The sequence below is a fragment of the Lepidochelys kempii genome, chromosome 2 (assembly GCF_965140285.1).
Source record: "Lepidochelys kempii isolate rLepKem1 chromosome 2, rLepKem1.hap1, whole genome shotgun sequence".
Taxonomy (NCBI): Eukaryota; Metazoa; Chordata; order Testudines; family Cheloniidae; genus Lepidochelys; species Lepidochelys kempii.
In genome coordinates, this window is record NC_136381.1 from 269,605,280 (window position 1) to 269,619,134 (window position 13,855).

The window sequence follows — 13,855 nt, forward strand, 5'->3', positions numbered from 1 at the left end:
CCCTACTTATACATCCCAAAATGCCATTGGCCTTCTTGGCAACAAGGGCACACTGCTGACTCATATCCAGCTTCTCATCCACTGTCACCCCTAGGTCCTTTTCCGCAGAACTGTTGCCTAGCCATTCAGTCCCTAGTCTGTAGCGGTGCATTGGATTCTTCCATCCTAAGTGCAGGACCCTGCACTTATCCTTATTGAACCTCATCAGATTTCTTTTGGCCCAATCCTCCAATTTGTTTAGGTCCTTCTGTATCCTATCCCTCCCCTCCAGCGTATCTACCACTCCTCCCAGTTTAGTATCATCCGCAAATTTGCTGAGAGTGCAATCCACACCATCCTCCAGACCATTTATGAAGATATTGAACAAAACCGGCCCCAGGACCGACCCTTGGGGCACTCCACTTGATACTGGCTGCCAACTAGACATGGAGCCATTGATCACTACCCTTTGAGCCCGACAATCTAGCCAGCTTTCTACCCACCTTATAGTGCATTCATCCAGCCCATACTTCCTTAACTTGCTGACAAGAATACTGTGGGAGACCGTGTCAAAAGCTTTGCTAAAGTCAAGAAACAATACATCCACTGCTTTCCCTTCATCCACAGAACCAGTAATCTCATCATAAAAGGCAATTAGATTAGTCAGACATGACCTTCCCTTGGTGAATCCATGCTGGCTGTTCCTGATCACTTTCCTCTCATGCAAGTGCTTCAGGATTGATTCTTTGAGGACCTGCTCCATGATTTTTCCAGGGACTGAGGTGAGGCTGACTGGCCTGTAGTTCCCAGGATCCTCCTTCTTCCCTTTTTTAAAGATTGGCACTACATTAGCCTTTTTCCAGTCATCCGGGACTTCCCCGGTTCGCCACGAGTTTTCAAAGATAATGGCCAATGGCTCTGCAATCACAGCCGCCAAGATTAGATTCTATTTAGTTGCTTTGGTGCCAGGGACAATGGGGGTGGGTGTGGAGAGAGGTAAAACTGGCTCAGCCAAAGCATTCTTGGAACAGGGCTTGGTTTTGTGTTCTAAACATTTCCCAGAAACACAGAGTGTTGTGCCAAGGAACTTCCTGGGCTTGTCCCCTAGCCCTACTCCACATACCTGGGACTGCCACCTGACTCATCCCTGAAGCTAGACAAACATCAGTGGGGAAGATGTGGGGAGATCATTGGGAGCTGAAAGAAAAATATACAGGAGTGATGGTTGTGGGTGCTCCTCCGGAAAGTTTTGGAATTCCACATTAACGGATCTGAAAAGCAACTAGTAAAGAAACAAAAAGTAACAACAAAAAAAGGTTTAAGCATATCAGAAGCAGGAAGTCTGCCAAACAAATAGCGGGGCTACTGGCTGGTCGATTTACAAAATGAGCACTTAATGAAGACAAGGCCATTGCAGAGAAGCTAAATTAATTCTTTTTATCAGTCTTCACTGCAGAGGATGTGAGGGAAATTCTCAGACCTGAGCCATTCTTTTTAGGTGACATGTCTGAGGAACTGTCCCAGACTGAGGTGTCAATAGAGGAGGTTTTTGAAAAAAAATGATAAATTAAACAGTAATAAGTCACCAGGACCAGATAATATTCATCTACAAGTTCTGAAGGAACTCGATTTTGAAATTGCAGAACTGTGGTATTTAACCTTAAATCAGCCTCTGTACTAGATGACTGGCACATAGCTAATGTAATGGCAATTTTTCAAAATGGCTCCAGAGGCGAACCTGGCAATTACAGGCTGGTAAGCCTAACTTCAGTGTCAGGCAAATTGTAAAGAATAGAATTATCAGACATACAAACTAATACAATTTGTTGAGGAAGAGTCAACATGACTTTTGTAAAAGGAAATCATGCATCACCAATCTATTAGAATTTTTTAGAGGGTCAACAAATATGTGGACAAGGGTGATCCAGTGAATATAGTGTATTTGGACTTTCAGAAAGCTTTTGACAAGGTCCCTCACTAAAGGATCTTAAGCAAAGTACGCAATCATGGGATAAGAGGGAGGGTCCTCTCATGGATCAGTAACTGGTTAAAAGACAGGAAACAGAGGGTAGGAATAAATGGTCTGTTTTCATAATGGAAAGAGGTAAATGGCAGGGTACATCAGGGATCTATACTGGGTCCAGTGCTGTTCAACATATTCATAAATGTTGTGGGAAAAGGGGTAAACAGTGAGTAGGCAAATGCGGCAGATGGTACAAAATTACTCAAGACAGTTACGTCCAAAGCAGACTGTGAAGAGTTACAAAGAGGTCTTACAAAACTGGGTGACTGGGCAACAAAATGGCAGATTAAATTCAGTGTTGATAAATGCAAAGTAATGCACATTGGAAAACAATCCCAAATATTGTTAAGGAAAAGTTAGCACATGTGATTCCATTTTGGTTTGGGGCCCACCATTGTCTAAAAGCAAGCACATTATACACCAGGAGGAGTGATCCTTAGATACTGAATCCCTGTGAAAATCCTCCTCCTTGTCTCCAGCCTGCCTTGACTCCCAGTATCTGTTTTTTGTCAGTCTCTAACTCCCTATCTCTTGGCCTTTGATGTGAGGCCTCCCATCCTGATAATAAAAGTTACTGATGCATGGCTTTAGGACCATGCTGTGTAATTAACATACTGGTTTAGCACGAGGAATGCACCAAGCAGGGATAGGTGGTAGATAAGAAAAGGGTTTGTTTATTGGCTAAGGTTTCCGATGCACGAGGGCAACATGCTTTGCTAAAAAGTATATAACCTTTGTATAATCTGCATTCAGGGTCCCCTCCTGGCTAGCAGGGGGGCACCACGCTCGAGCGTAATAAACTTAGTGTCTTTTGGGAACTCTGCAGTTGTGGACTTTGTTTATGTGCCTCAGCCTAGATTCGAACTGTGCGTGACCTATCAGGTATAATTCGCAGCATTTGTGTGCGTGTCCTACCAGGTGTAATCAGTAGCATTTGTGTGCGTGTCCTACCAGGTATAATTCGCAGCAGTTGTGTGCGTGTCCTCTCAGGTGTAATTCGTAACAATATATATAGAAAATGCTGTGGTGTAAATCAGTGGTTCTCAATTAGGGGTATGTTTACTTTGGGGGGTACACAGAAATCTTCCAGGTGGTACTTAACCTCATCTTGATATTTGCCTAGTTTTCCAACAGGCTACATAAAATGCAGTAATAAAGTCAGTACAGACTAAAATTTCATACATCTTGTTTATACTGCTCTATTTAGTTGGGGATTGGTCCTGCTTTGAGCGGGGGGTTGGACTAGATGACCTCCTGAGGTCCCTTCCACCACTGATATTCTATAATTCTATACACTATACATTGAAATGTAAGTACAGTATTTATATTCCAATTGATTTATTTTATAATTATATGGTAAAAATGGAACATAAGCAAATTTTAAAGTAATTGTGTGCTGTGACACGTCTGTATTTTTATTTCTGATTTTGTAAGCAAATAGTTTTTAAGTGAGGAGAAACTTGGGGGTAGGCAAGACAAATCAGGCACCTGAAATGAGTACAGTAATCTGGAAAGGTTGATAGCCACTGGTCTAAATTAACTGTTACTCAAGAAAGAGACTTTGCAGTCATTGTGGATAGTTCTCTGAAAACAGCCACTCAATGTGCATCGGCAGTCAAAAAAACTAACAATGTTAGGAACCACTAGGAAAGGAATAGATAATAAAACAGTAAATATCACAGAGACACTATGTAAATCCATGGCATGCCCACATCTTGAATACTGCATACAGTTCTGGTCACCCATTTCAAAAAAGATAAACTGGGGCAGGAAAAAGTACAGAGAAGGGCAACAAAAATGATTAGGGGAATGGAACAGCTTTGGTATGAGGAGAGACTAAAAAGACTGGGACTTTTCAGCTTGGAAAAAAGACAGCTAAGGGGGCATAGGACAGAGGTCTATACAATCATGAATGATGTGGAGAAAGTGAATAAGGAAGTAAGTGTTATTTACTTCTTCACAGAACACAAGAACCAGGGATCACCTGATTAAATGATAGGCAACCAGTTTAAAACAAACAAAAGGAAGTACTCCTTCACAGAATGAACAGTTAACCTGTGGAAATCGTTGCCAAAACTATAACTGGGTTCCAAATAACTGGGTTCCAGATAAATTCATGGAGGATAGGTCCATCAATGGTTATTAGCCAAGATGATCAAGGATGCAACCCCATGCTCTGAGTGTCCCTAACCTCTGTTTGCCAGAAGCTGGGAGTGGATGAATCATAGAATCATAGAATTCTATGGATGGATCACTTGATGATTCCCTGACCTGTTCATTCCCTCTGGGGCACCTGGTATTGGCCACTGTAACCTTTCCAGATTACTGTACTCATTTCAGGTGCCTGATTTGTTTTGCCTACCCCCAAGTTTCCCCTCACTTAATAACTATTTGCCTACAAAATCAGAAATAAAAATACAGAAGTTTCACAGCACAAGATTACTTTAAAATTTGCTTATGTTCTCATTTTTACCATATAATTATAAATATTGTACTTACATTTCAATGTACAGTATATAGAACCAGCTGAGCGGCGAACAGCAGAGAGGGAGTTTGCCTGGGATCTGCCTGAGAGGAGGTATGCTAAGGGCTGCATTAGGGAGGCTGTGTTGGTGAATACCTGAGTGTCTGTTGTGGGGACAGTTTGACCGTGTGCTTGATTGGTTGTTTGAAAAGTGTGAATTGGGAGTGCTTTGTTCCAGATGAGCCTTGAGTGGGCCTGACTGTATAAAAAGCCTGTCAGCTGTGAACCAGCTGAGCAGCGAACAGCAGAGAGGCTAACAGAGGGAGTTTGCCTGGGAGTTTGCCTGGGGAGAGCCCACTGAGGCTGACATCTTGCCGGCTTCTCTGAGTAGTTACTACAACTCCTGAGGAAGCTCGTAGAAGGAAGGTAATATGGATGGGGAGTGTTCAGCTGTTGCGACCTCCAGTGGATGTGCCATGTTTGTCTTTCTTCCACAGGACAGAAGCGACTTTGTCTGTACAAAGTGCAAGCTGGTCTCCATATTGGAAGAGAAGATTCAAGGTCTGGAGCAACAGGTATCGACCCTGCGTTGCATAAGAGAAACTGAAGATTTCCTGGACAGACGTCAGGATATGCTTCTACGGACACAACGTTCTGAAGATTCAGAGCAAGCTGCACTGCGGGGACAGGAGGACGGTGAAGAAATTTGGCAGCATGTGACCTCCAGAAGAAGAAAGGGGAGCGTCCATGTACCGGCAACGCAGATACAGGTAAGTAACAGTTTTCATGTTCTCTCCACAGGTACTAATGCGGAGAGTGGACTAGATGATACATCTGAGGGAAGGGAGCAGAAGGAGACTCCGCCGATTGGAAGGCATGAGATCCACTGTCCTAGGGATGGGGGTTCCACGATCACCACTCCCAAGAGAAGGAGGTGGGTGGTGGTGGTCGGGGACTCTCTCCTCAGGGAGACTGAGTCATCTATCTGCCGCCCTGACAGGGAAAACCAAGAAGTCTGCTGCTTGCCAGGAGCTAGGATTCACGATGCGACGGAGAGACTGCCGAGACTCATCAAGCCCTCGGATCGCTACCCCTTCCTGCTTCTCCACGTGGGCACCAATGATACTGCCAAGAATGACCTTGAGCAGATCACTGCAGACTAGGTGGCTCTGGGAAGAAGGATAAAGGAGTTTGAGGCGCAAGTGATCTTCTCATCCATCCTCCCTGTGGAAAGAAAAGGCCTGGGTAGAGACCGTCAAATCGTGGAAGTCAACGAATGGCTACGCAGGTGGTGTGGGAGAGAAGGCTTTGGATTCTTTGACCATGGGATGGTGTTCCAAAAAGGAGGAGTGCTAGGCAGAGACGGGCTCCACCTAACGAAGAGAGGGAAGAGCATCTTCGCAAGCAGGCTGGCTAACCATAATGAGGAGGGCTTAGAATCATAGAATCATAGAATATCAGGGTTGGAAGGGACCCCAGAAGGTCATCTAGTCCAACCCCCTGCTCAAAGCAGGACCAATTTCCAGTTAAATCATCCCAGCCAGGGCTTTGTCAAGCCTGACCTTAAAAACCTCTAAGGAAGGAGATTCTACCACCTCCCTAGGTAACGCATTCCAGTATTTCACCACCCTCTTAGTGAAAAAGTTTTTCCTAATATCCAATCTAAACCTCCCCCACTGCAACTTGAGACCATTACTCCTCGTTCTGTCATCTGCTACCATTGAGAACAGTCTAGAGCGATCCTCTTTGGAACCCCCTTTCAGGTAGTTGAAAGCAGCTATCAAATCCCCCCTCATTCTTCTCTTCTGCAGGCTAAACAATCCCAGCTCCCTCAGCCTCTCCTCATAAGTCATGTGTTCTAGACCCCTAATCATTTTTGTTGCCCTTCGCTGGACTCTCTCCAATTTATCCACATCCTTCTTGTAGTGTGGGGCCCAAAACTGGACACAGTACTCCAGATGAGGCCTCACCAATGTCGAATAGAGGGGAACGATCACGTCCCTCGATCTGCTCGCTATGCCCCTACTTATACATCCCAAAATGCCATTGGCCTTCTTGGCAACAAGGGCACACTGCTGACTCATATCCAGCTTCTCGTCCACTGTCACCCCTAGGTCCTTTTCCGCAGAACTGCTGCCTAGCCATTCGGCTTTAAACTAGGTTCATCGGTGGAAGGAGACCAAAGCCCTGAGATAAGTGAAGAAGTGGGATATCGGGAGGAAGCACGAGCAGGAGTGCGCGAGAGGGAAGGGCTCCTGCCTCATACTGAGAAAGCGGGACAAACAGCGAGTTATCTCAAGTGCCTATACACAAATGCAAGAAGGCTGGGAAACAAGCAGGGAGAACTGGAAGTCCTAGCACAGTCAAGGAATTATGTTGTGATTGGAATAACAGAGACTTGGTGGGATAACTCACATGACTGGAGTACTGTCATGGATGGATATAAACTGTTCAGGAAGGACAGGCAGGGCAGAAAAGGTGGGGGAGTTGCACTGTATGTAAGGAAGCAGTATGACTGCTCAGAGCTCAAGTATGAAACTGCAGAAAAACCTGAGAGTCTCTGGATTAAGTTTAAAAGTGTGAGCAACAATGGTGACGTCGTGGTGCGAGTCTGCTATAGACCACCGGACCAGGGGGATGAGGTGGATGAGGCTTTCTTCCGGCAACTCATGGAAGTTACTAGATCGCAGGCCCTGGTTCTCATGGGAGACTTCAATCACCCTGATATCTGCAGAGAGCAATACAGCAGTGCACAGACAATCCAGGAAGTTTTTGGAAAGTGTAGGGGACAATTTCCTGGTGCAAGTACTGGAGGAACCAACTAGGGGCAGAGCTCTTCTTGACCTGCTGTTCACAAACCGGGAAGAATTAGTAGGGGAAGCAAAAGTGGATGGGAACCTGGGAGGCAGTGACCATGAGATGGTTGAGTTCAGGATCCTGACACAGGGAAGAAAGGAGAGCAGCAGAATACGGACCCTGGACTTCAGAAAAGCAGACTTTGACTCACTCAGGGAATTGATGGAAGGATCCCCTGGGAGAATAACATGAGGGGGAAAGGAGTCCAGGAGAGCCGGCTGTATTTTAAAGAATCCTTATTGAGGTTACAGGGACAAACCATCCTGATGTGTAGAAAGAATAGTTAATATGGCAGGCGACCAGCTTGGCTTAACAGTGAAATCCTTGCTGATCTTAAACACAAAAAAGAAACTTACAAGAAGTGGAAGATTGGACAAATGACCAGGGAAGAGTATAAAGATATTGGTCGGGCATGCAGGAGTGAAATCAGGGAGGCCAAATCACACCTGTAGTTGCAGCTAGCAAGAGATGTTAAGAGTAACAAGAAGGGTTTCTTCAGGTATGTTGGCAACAAGAAGAAAGTCAAGAAAAGTGTGGGCCCCTTACTGAATGAGAGAGGCAACCTAGTGACAGAAGATGTGGAAAAAGCTAATGTACTCAATGCTTTTTTTGCCTCTGTCTTCACAAACAAGGTCATCTCCCAGACTGCTGCACTGGGCAGCACAGCATGGGGAGGAGGTGACCAGCCCTCTGTGGAGAAAGAGGTGGTTCGGGACTATTTAGAAAAGCTGGACGAGCACAAGTCCATGGGGCCGGATACGCTGCATCCGAGAGTGCTAAAGGAATTGGCAGATGTGATTGCAGAGCCATTGGCCATTATCTTTGAAAATTTCATGGCGATCGGGGGAAGTCCTGGATGACTGGAAAAAGGCTAATGTAGTGCCCATCTTTTAAAAAGGGAAGAAGGAGGGTCCTGGGAACTACAGGCCAGTCAGCCTCACCTCAGTTCCTGGAAAAATCATGGAGCAGGTCCTCAAGGAATCAATTCTGAAGTACTTAGAGGAGAGGAAATTGATCAGGAACAGTCAGCATGGATTCACCAAGGGCAAGTCATGCCTGACTAATCTAATTGCCTTCTGTGATGAGATAACTGACTCTGTGGATGAGGGGAAAGCAGTAGATGTGTTGTTCCTTGACTTTAGCAAAGCTTTTGACACTGTCTTCCACAGCGTTCTTGCCAGCAAGTTAAAGAAGTATGGGCTGGATGAATGGACTATAAGGTGGGTTGAAAGTTGGCTAGATTGTCGGGCTCAACGGGTAGTGATCAATGGCTCCATGTCTAGTTGGCAGCTGGCATCAAGTGGAGTGCCCCAAGGGTCGGTCCTGGAGCCGGTTTTGTTCAATATCTTCATAAATGATCTGGAGGATGGTGTGGATTGCACCCTCAGCAAGTTTGCAGATGACACTAAACTGGGAGGAGAGGTAGATACGCTGGAAGGTAGGGATAGGATCCAGAGGGCCCTAGACAAATTAGAGGATTGGGCCAAAAGAAATCTGATGAGGTTCAACAAGGACAAGTGCAGAGTCCTGCACTTAGGACGGAAAAATCCCATGCACCGCTACAGACTAGGGACCGAATGGCTCGGCAGCAGTTCTGCAGAAAAGGACCTAGGGGTTACAGTGGACGAGAAGCTGGATATGAGTCAATAGTGTGCCCTTGTTGCCAAGAAGGCCAATGGCAATTTGGGATGTATAAGTAGGGGCATTGCCAGCAGATCGACGGACGTGATCATTCCCCTCTATTCGACATTGGTGAGGCCTCATCTGGAGTACTGTGTCCAGTTTTGGGCCCCACACTACAAGAAGGATGTGGAAAAATTGGAAAGAGTCCAGCGGAGGGCAACAAAGATTCTTAGGGGACTGGAACACATGACTTATGAGAAGAGGCTGAGGGAACTGGGATTGTTTAGTCTACGGAAGAGAAGAATGAGGGGGGATTTGACAGCTACTTTCAACTACCTGAAAGGGGGTTCCAAAGAGGATGGACATTAGGAAAATCTTTTTCACTAGGAGGGTGGTGAAACACTGGAATGCGTTACCTAGGGAGGTGGTGGAATCTCCTTTGTTAGAAGTTTTTAAGGTCAGGCTTGACAAAGCCCTGGCTGGGATGATTTAGTTGGCGATTGCTCCTGCTTTGAGCAGGGTGTTGGACTAGATGACCTCCTGAGGTCCCTTCCAACCCTGATATTCTATGATTCTAAGACAGGATACTGGGCTAGATGTATCATTGATCTGACCCAGTATGGCCGTTCTTATGTTGATCCACTCTGTGATCTGGGTCTGGGGTATCGATCACCTAAGCCAGTGTTTCTCAATCTTTTTGATACCAGGGACCAGCGTGCTGCCTTCCTAAACTGTGTCAAGGAAATCTCAGGGACCAGCAAGGAGGCTGCCACAGACTGGCACCGGTCCATGGACTGGTCATTGAGAAACATTGACCTAACCCATCTAGTCCATGCATAGGAACCAGCTTGGGTGTTTAAGTGGATGCTAAGATTTATTTGTAATTTTATTCCTTATTTGAATCAAAGCTGATTCTGCATTATACACTCAGGATATTTTAGATTCATTCCCATGATAAGGATTCTCTTACCTGATCCAGTAGCTCCAGGCACTAGAGGGCTTTAATTGAGGGGAAAATAGGCAGATTTATTTATGTTTACCTTTCTTTAGGGTTGAGATGCAACTCTCCTCACTTGCGTCACTTACAGCCCCGTCCGCACACACAGCTGACACTCGAAATCTGTAGGGCGTCTCAGGCTTCAGTTCATCAATGTTACAAGATCCAATTCTGTCTCCTGTCCTCCGTTCCAGCCATTTGTCTTTCTGCTCATTTCTTTCACCTCCAGCCTCCTCTTTATATTCTACCTTATACTCCCTTATACTGACTCCATCTTCAATGACACTTGGACTCTGCCAGGTGAGGGTGATGGAAAATATTTCTACAGTAGCCATTGCCAGGTTTCCAGGAGGGCTGGAAGGGGGAAGAGTCTTCACAGTATGACTCATGTCACTGCTTTCGCTGAGCCCTGGTTTGCTCACTGCCGCGTATCGGAACTGGTACTCGGTGTTTGGACGTAGCCCTGTTACTGTGAATGGCTCTTGTGTGTTATTTACATTCACAGCCGTCCAGTTCTCCTCCCCTACAATTCTGTACTCTACCAGATAGCCAGATATTGCAGCCCTTCCAAAGTCTGATGGGTTAAATGTGAGCTGCGCACAATTGTGTCTGATTCCATCAATCAGAGGAGGGAGAGGTTTTGATGGGGGCTCAAAGTTGGTGCTGACCAGCTCTCCATCTGCATACAGGTAAATTGAAGCTCCTGGATTGTCCTCATCTGGAACAGAGGCCACAATGAACTGGGTGTTTCCATGAGATTTATTGACGTTGGTAAAGTCTAAGAAGGACTTTGTGATTTTTTGTACTTTTCTTCTTATCTCTTCATCCTCAAACCACTGTTTGGAGTTTGATTTCTCATGGGGAGAACTGGCTGAGGCTGAATCATGAATTTTCTCCAGAAACTCTCTTCGAAGCCAGAAGTTCAAATCTGATAAATATGGTTCTTTGTTGTGTAATGAAGTAAGTGTGAAAGACACAACAGAATCATGCTCAGGGCTGAGTACTATTTTTTCTAGTTCACTCTCAGAGGATATGACTTCCACATTCTGTAGCCTAGTAAGGTAGGAATCCACTAAATTCATCTCTCGCTCCTTTGTATCCAGAAATTCATTGAGTCTCTGTGTATTGAATAGTGATTGATTTTTGCTTATTAAAATGTCCACCAGGACTCCTTCCTCTGCTCCACCGCCACGGATAGCAGGTAAGATTCCTGCTAGTTGTTTCTGGAAAGTCTGTCTGTGTTGCTGACACTGATCTCTGAATTGCTGGATTTTCTTTTTGAATTCAGGGAAGGTTGTGGCAATTGGATTTTTCATCATGTCATTGCATCGCATGTCCAGTTCTGTCAGTTGCTCCAAGGCTATTTGAGTATCAAAAATCAGTACGCTGCTGATCTCACTCACCAGCTTAGCAGCTTTGGAATCCAGCAGCTGCAATGGGTACAGCCAGGCTCTCACTGGTACAGCCATATCCCAGTGGTCACCCAGCAGCTTCGGGAGGGTGGAGTATGTTTCCATGGCATCTAGATAAGTAAGTGGATTGTTCTTAAGAGCAAAATCACCATAGAATGTGCAACTGAAGTCTTCAGCATTTGATGCTTTCTTGTACTCGGGCCCCTCTCCTCCTCCTGCAATTTTTGGTAATTTTTCTATCATACGTTTCATGTTTCCCTGTATCTCTTCTATACTCTCTGATGAAGAAACTTCCCTATCAAACACAAAGAAAGCCTGAGCCCCATACAGCACAGCTGTGACCACATGGGTGGCTTTCTTTTGGTCATATACAGCAGGATAAGAGATATTCTGGCGCTCTGAATGGCTTATAGCCAGCTGCTCAAACCTGGTTGTTGCTGAATATTTCAAAGTAACTCGGGCTTGATTTTTGGATTTCTTGGTATCATTTAAAAATCCTGCTGCTCCACTCACTTCTACTAGGCCTCCCAGGAAACTTGCCTTCAGGGATCCTGAGAGACTGAGAGCAGAGGCCTTATCTTCCATGGTGTCAGATGCAATGATCTGAAATTCAGTCTTGTGCTGCATCGTCATCCCCACTTGTTTGTTAAGGGTATCGGTGTTCCATAAAGCGATACCTGAGAAATTCCACACAAACACTCAGTTAGTGACAGATTAATATGATATGAAATCCTTCTCATTTAATTTAATTGTCTCATATTAAAGTAACATGCAACCAGTGAGAGGTGTCGAATGACAGTGCTCTCTTGGAAGGTCTGTCCGTCGGTCTGAGGCTTTTATTTAGCATATATTTTGTGTCTAAGGGCCAATAATAGAACTCCTTGACAGAACACGGAGTAATGGTCTCAAGATGCAGTGTGGGAGGTTTAGGTTGGATATGAGGAAAAACTTTTTCACTAGGAGGGTGGTGAAACACTGGAATGGGTTACCTAGGGAGGTGGTGGAATCTCCTTCCTTAGAGGTTTTTAAGGTCAGGCTTGACAAAGCCCTGGCTGGGATGACTTAGTTGAGGTTGGTCCTGCTTTGAGCAGGGGGTTGGACTAAATGACCTCCTGAGGTCCCTTCCAACCCTGATAGTCTATGATTCTATGACCACCTATCAATACCATATTAGGGTTATAATGAGTTTGGGGTGCTGAGTATAACAGTAGTTAGCACATGAAGAATTCAAACACCATCGGAGGCAATTTAAAAGGAGAGATTTTATTTCACATCATCTATAGTACATGTCATGAAAGTATTGTAGTGTTTTATATTTACTGTATCATCCTTTAAAAACAACAGAGCTCTGTGATTTAAATGTCTAACGACTACTTCAGCAAATGAAAAAAGACCTGGAGTTGTGGGGGGAGTATGCAATTTCTTGGCGGGGGAGAATAGCCACAGTCCAAATGAATATTCTGCCAAGGATATTTTTCTTATTTTCAAAAACTTTCTGTGATTATTCCAGATAAAATCCAAGCAGGAACACAGAGGATGTTGTTAGAATTTATATGGAATAAGAAAAGACCAAAAGTGAGACCAAATACATTACACAGACCTATTAAGCAGAGTGGACTAGCTGTTTGAAATATTCTGTGGTACTGTCAAGTCAGCCAGCTCAAAGCAGTAGTGGACTGGGGGCCCTTTAACCTAGCCAAACACTGGGTCTTTATTGAACGAGAAAATTGCGGCAGTGTACACATCGTTAGGCTACCACGGATTAATAAATAAATCACACCTGCCAGAAATGGACACGCATCCTTAATAAAGGTTACTCAATGGGTCTGGAATAGAAGTAGAGATAGGATCAGTTCTCACCAATGATACCCAATGCAAATAATCCCAATCTGAACCCAAATCAAGAACCAGAGGGCTTCAAAGTTTGGGAAAGCAATGGAATACACACAGTTGGCTGGTTATTCAATAAAGAAATGTTCTAATTTATTTAGAGATTAAAACTAACTTTAACTGGCCCACTGTCCCCTGGTAGCAGTACTTTCAAGTCAGGCATTAATGTTTCTCAACTTTCTAGAAAACCTGTCTGTTACAGAAAGCCAACTTTAATAGAAGTGATAGCATCTGGTCAGTTAAGAAACAAAAAAATAACTAATTTATCAATCTTTGCAGACAGCTTTCCTGACCCAAAAAAAAAGTGTCCCTACATGACATGCAGGGAAAAAAATGTGGATAGACAAATTATCCCAAAGGAATGGGATTTGATCTGGAAAAGAGGATGAGAAACCGCAGTTTGTAGCACAACAAAAGAGAAAAAAATAAGATACTGTTTCAATGGTACCTCACACCAGTCAGGTTAAAAAATATAGAGACACTAAATGGGGATAAATGTTGGAGAAATTGTGATGAAAGATTTTTATGCATGTATGGTGGATATGTCCAGTCATCAGAGTACTGGGATGTAATCAGTAACCAAATATCACAAATTGTTGGATATTTATTTA

At 44.5% G+C, this 13,855-nt stretch overlaps 1 protein-coding gene across 2 annotated transcripts in view; it reads right to left on the reverse strand.

The window, feature by feature from the left end:
* Positions 1–13,855, reverse strand: part of LOC140905756 (stonustoxin subunit alpha) — a 46,179-nt gene that overhangs the window by 19,689 nt on the left and 12,635 nt on the right. Inside the window, exons 3-4 of one of the 2 annotated variants that reach the window (XM_078851263.1) lie at positions 9,986–12,031; positions 1,028–1,176 (exon numbers count right to left, since the gene is read on the reverse strand). In XM_078851263.1, coding sequence (XP_078707389.1) covers positions 1,133–1,176; positions 9,986–12,031 — 2,090 coding nt within the window. In that variant the 3' untranslated portion in view covers positions 1,028–1,132. Of the gene's footprint in view, positions 1–1,027; positions 1,177–9,985; positions 12,032–13,855 lie in introns of those variants that run through there. The other variant, XM_073329172.2, reaches the window with a different exon arrangement.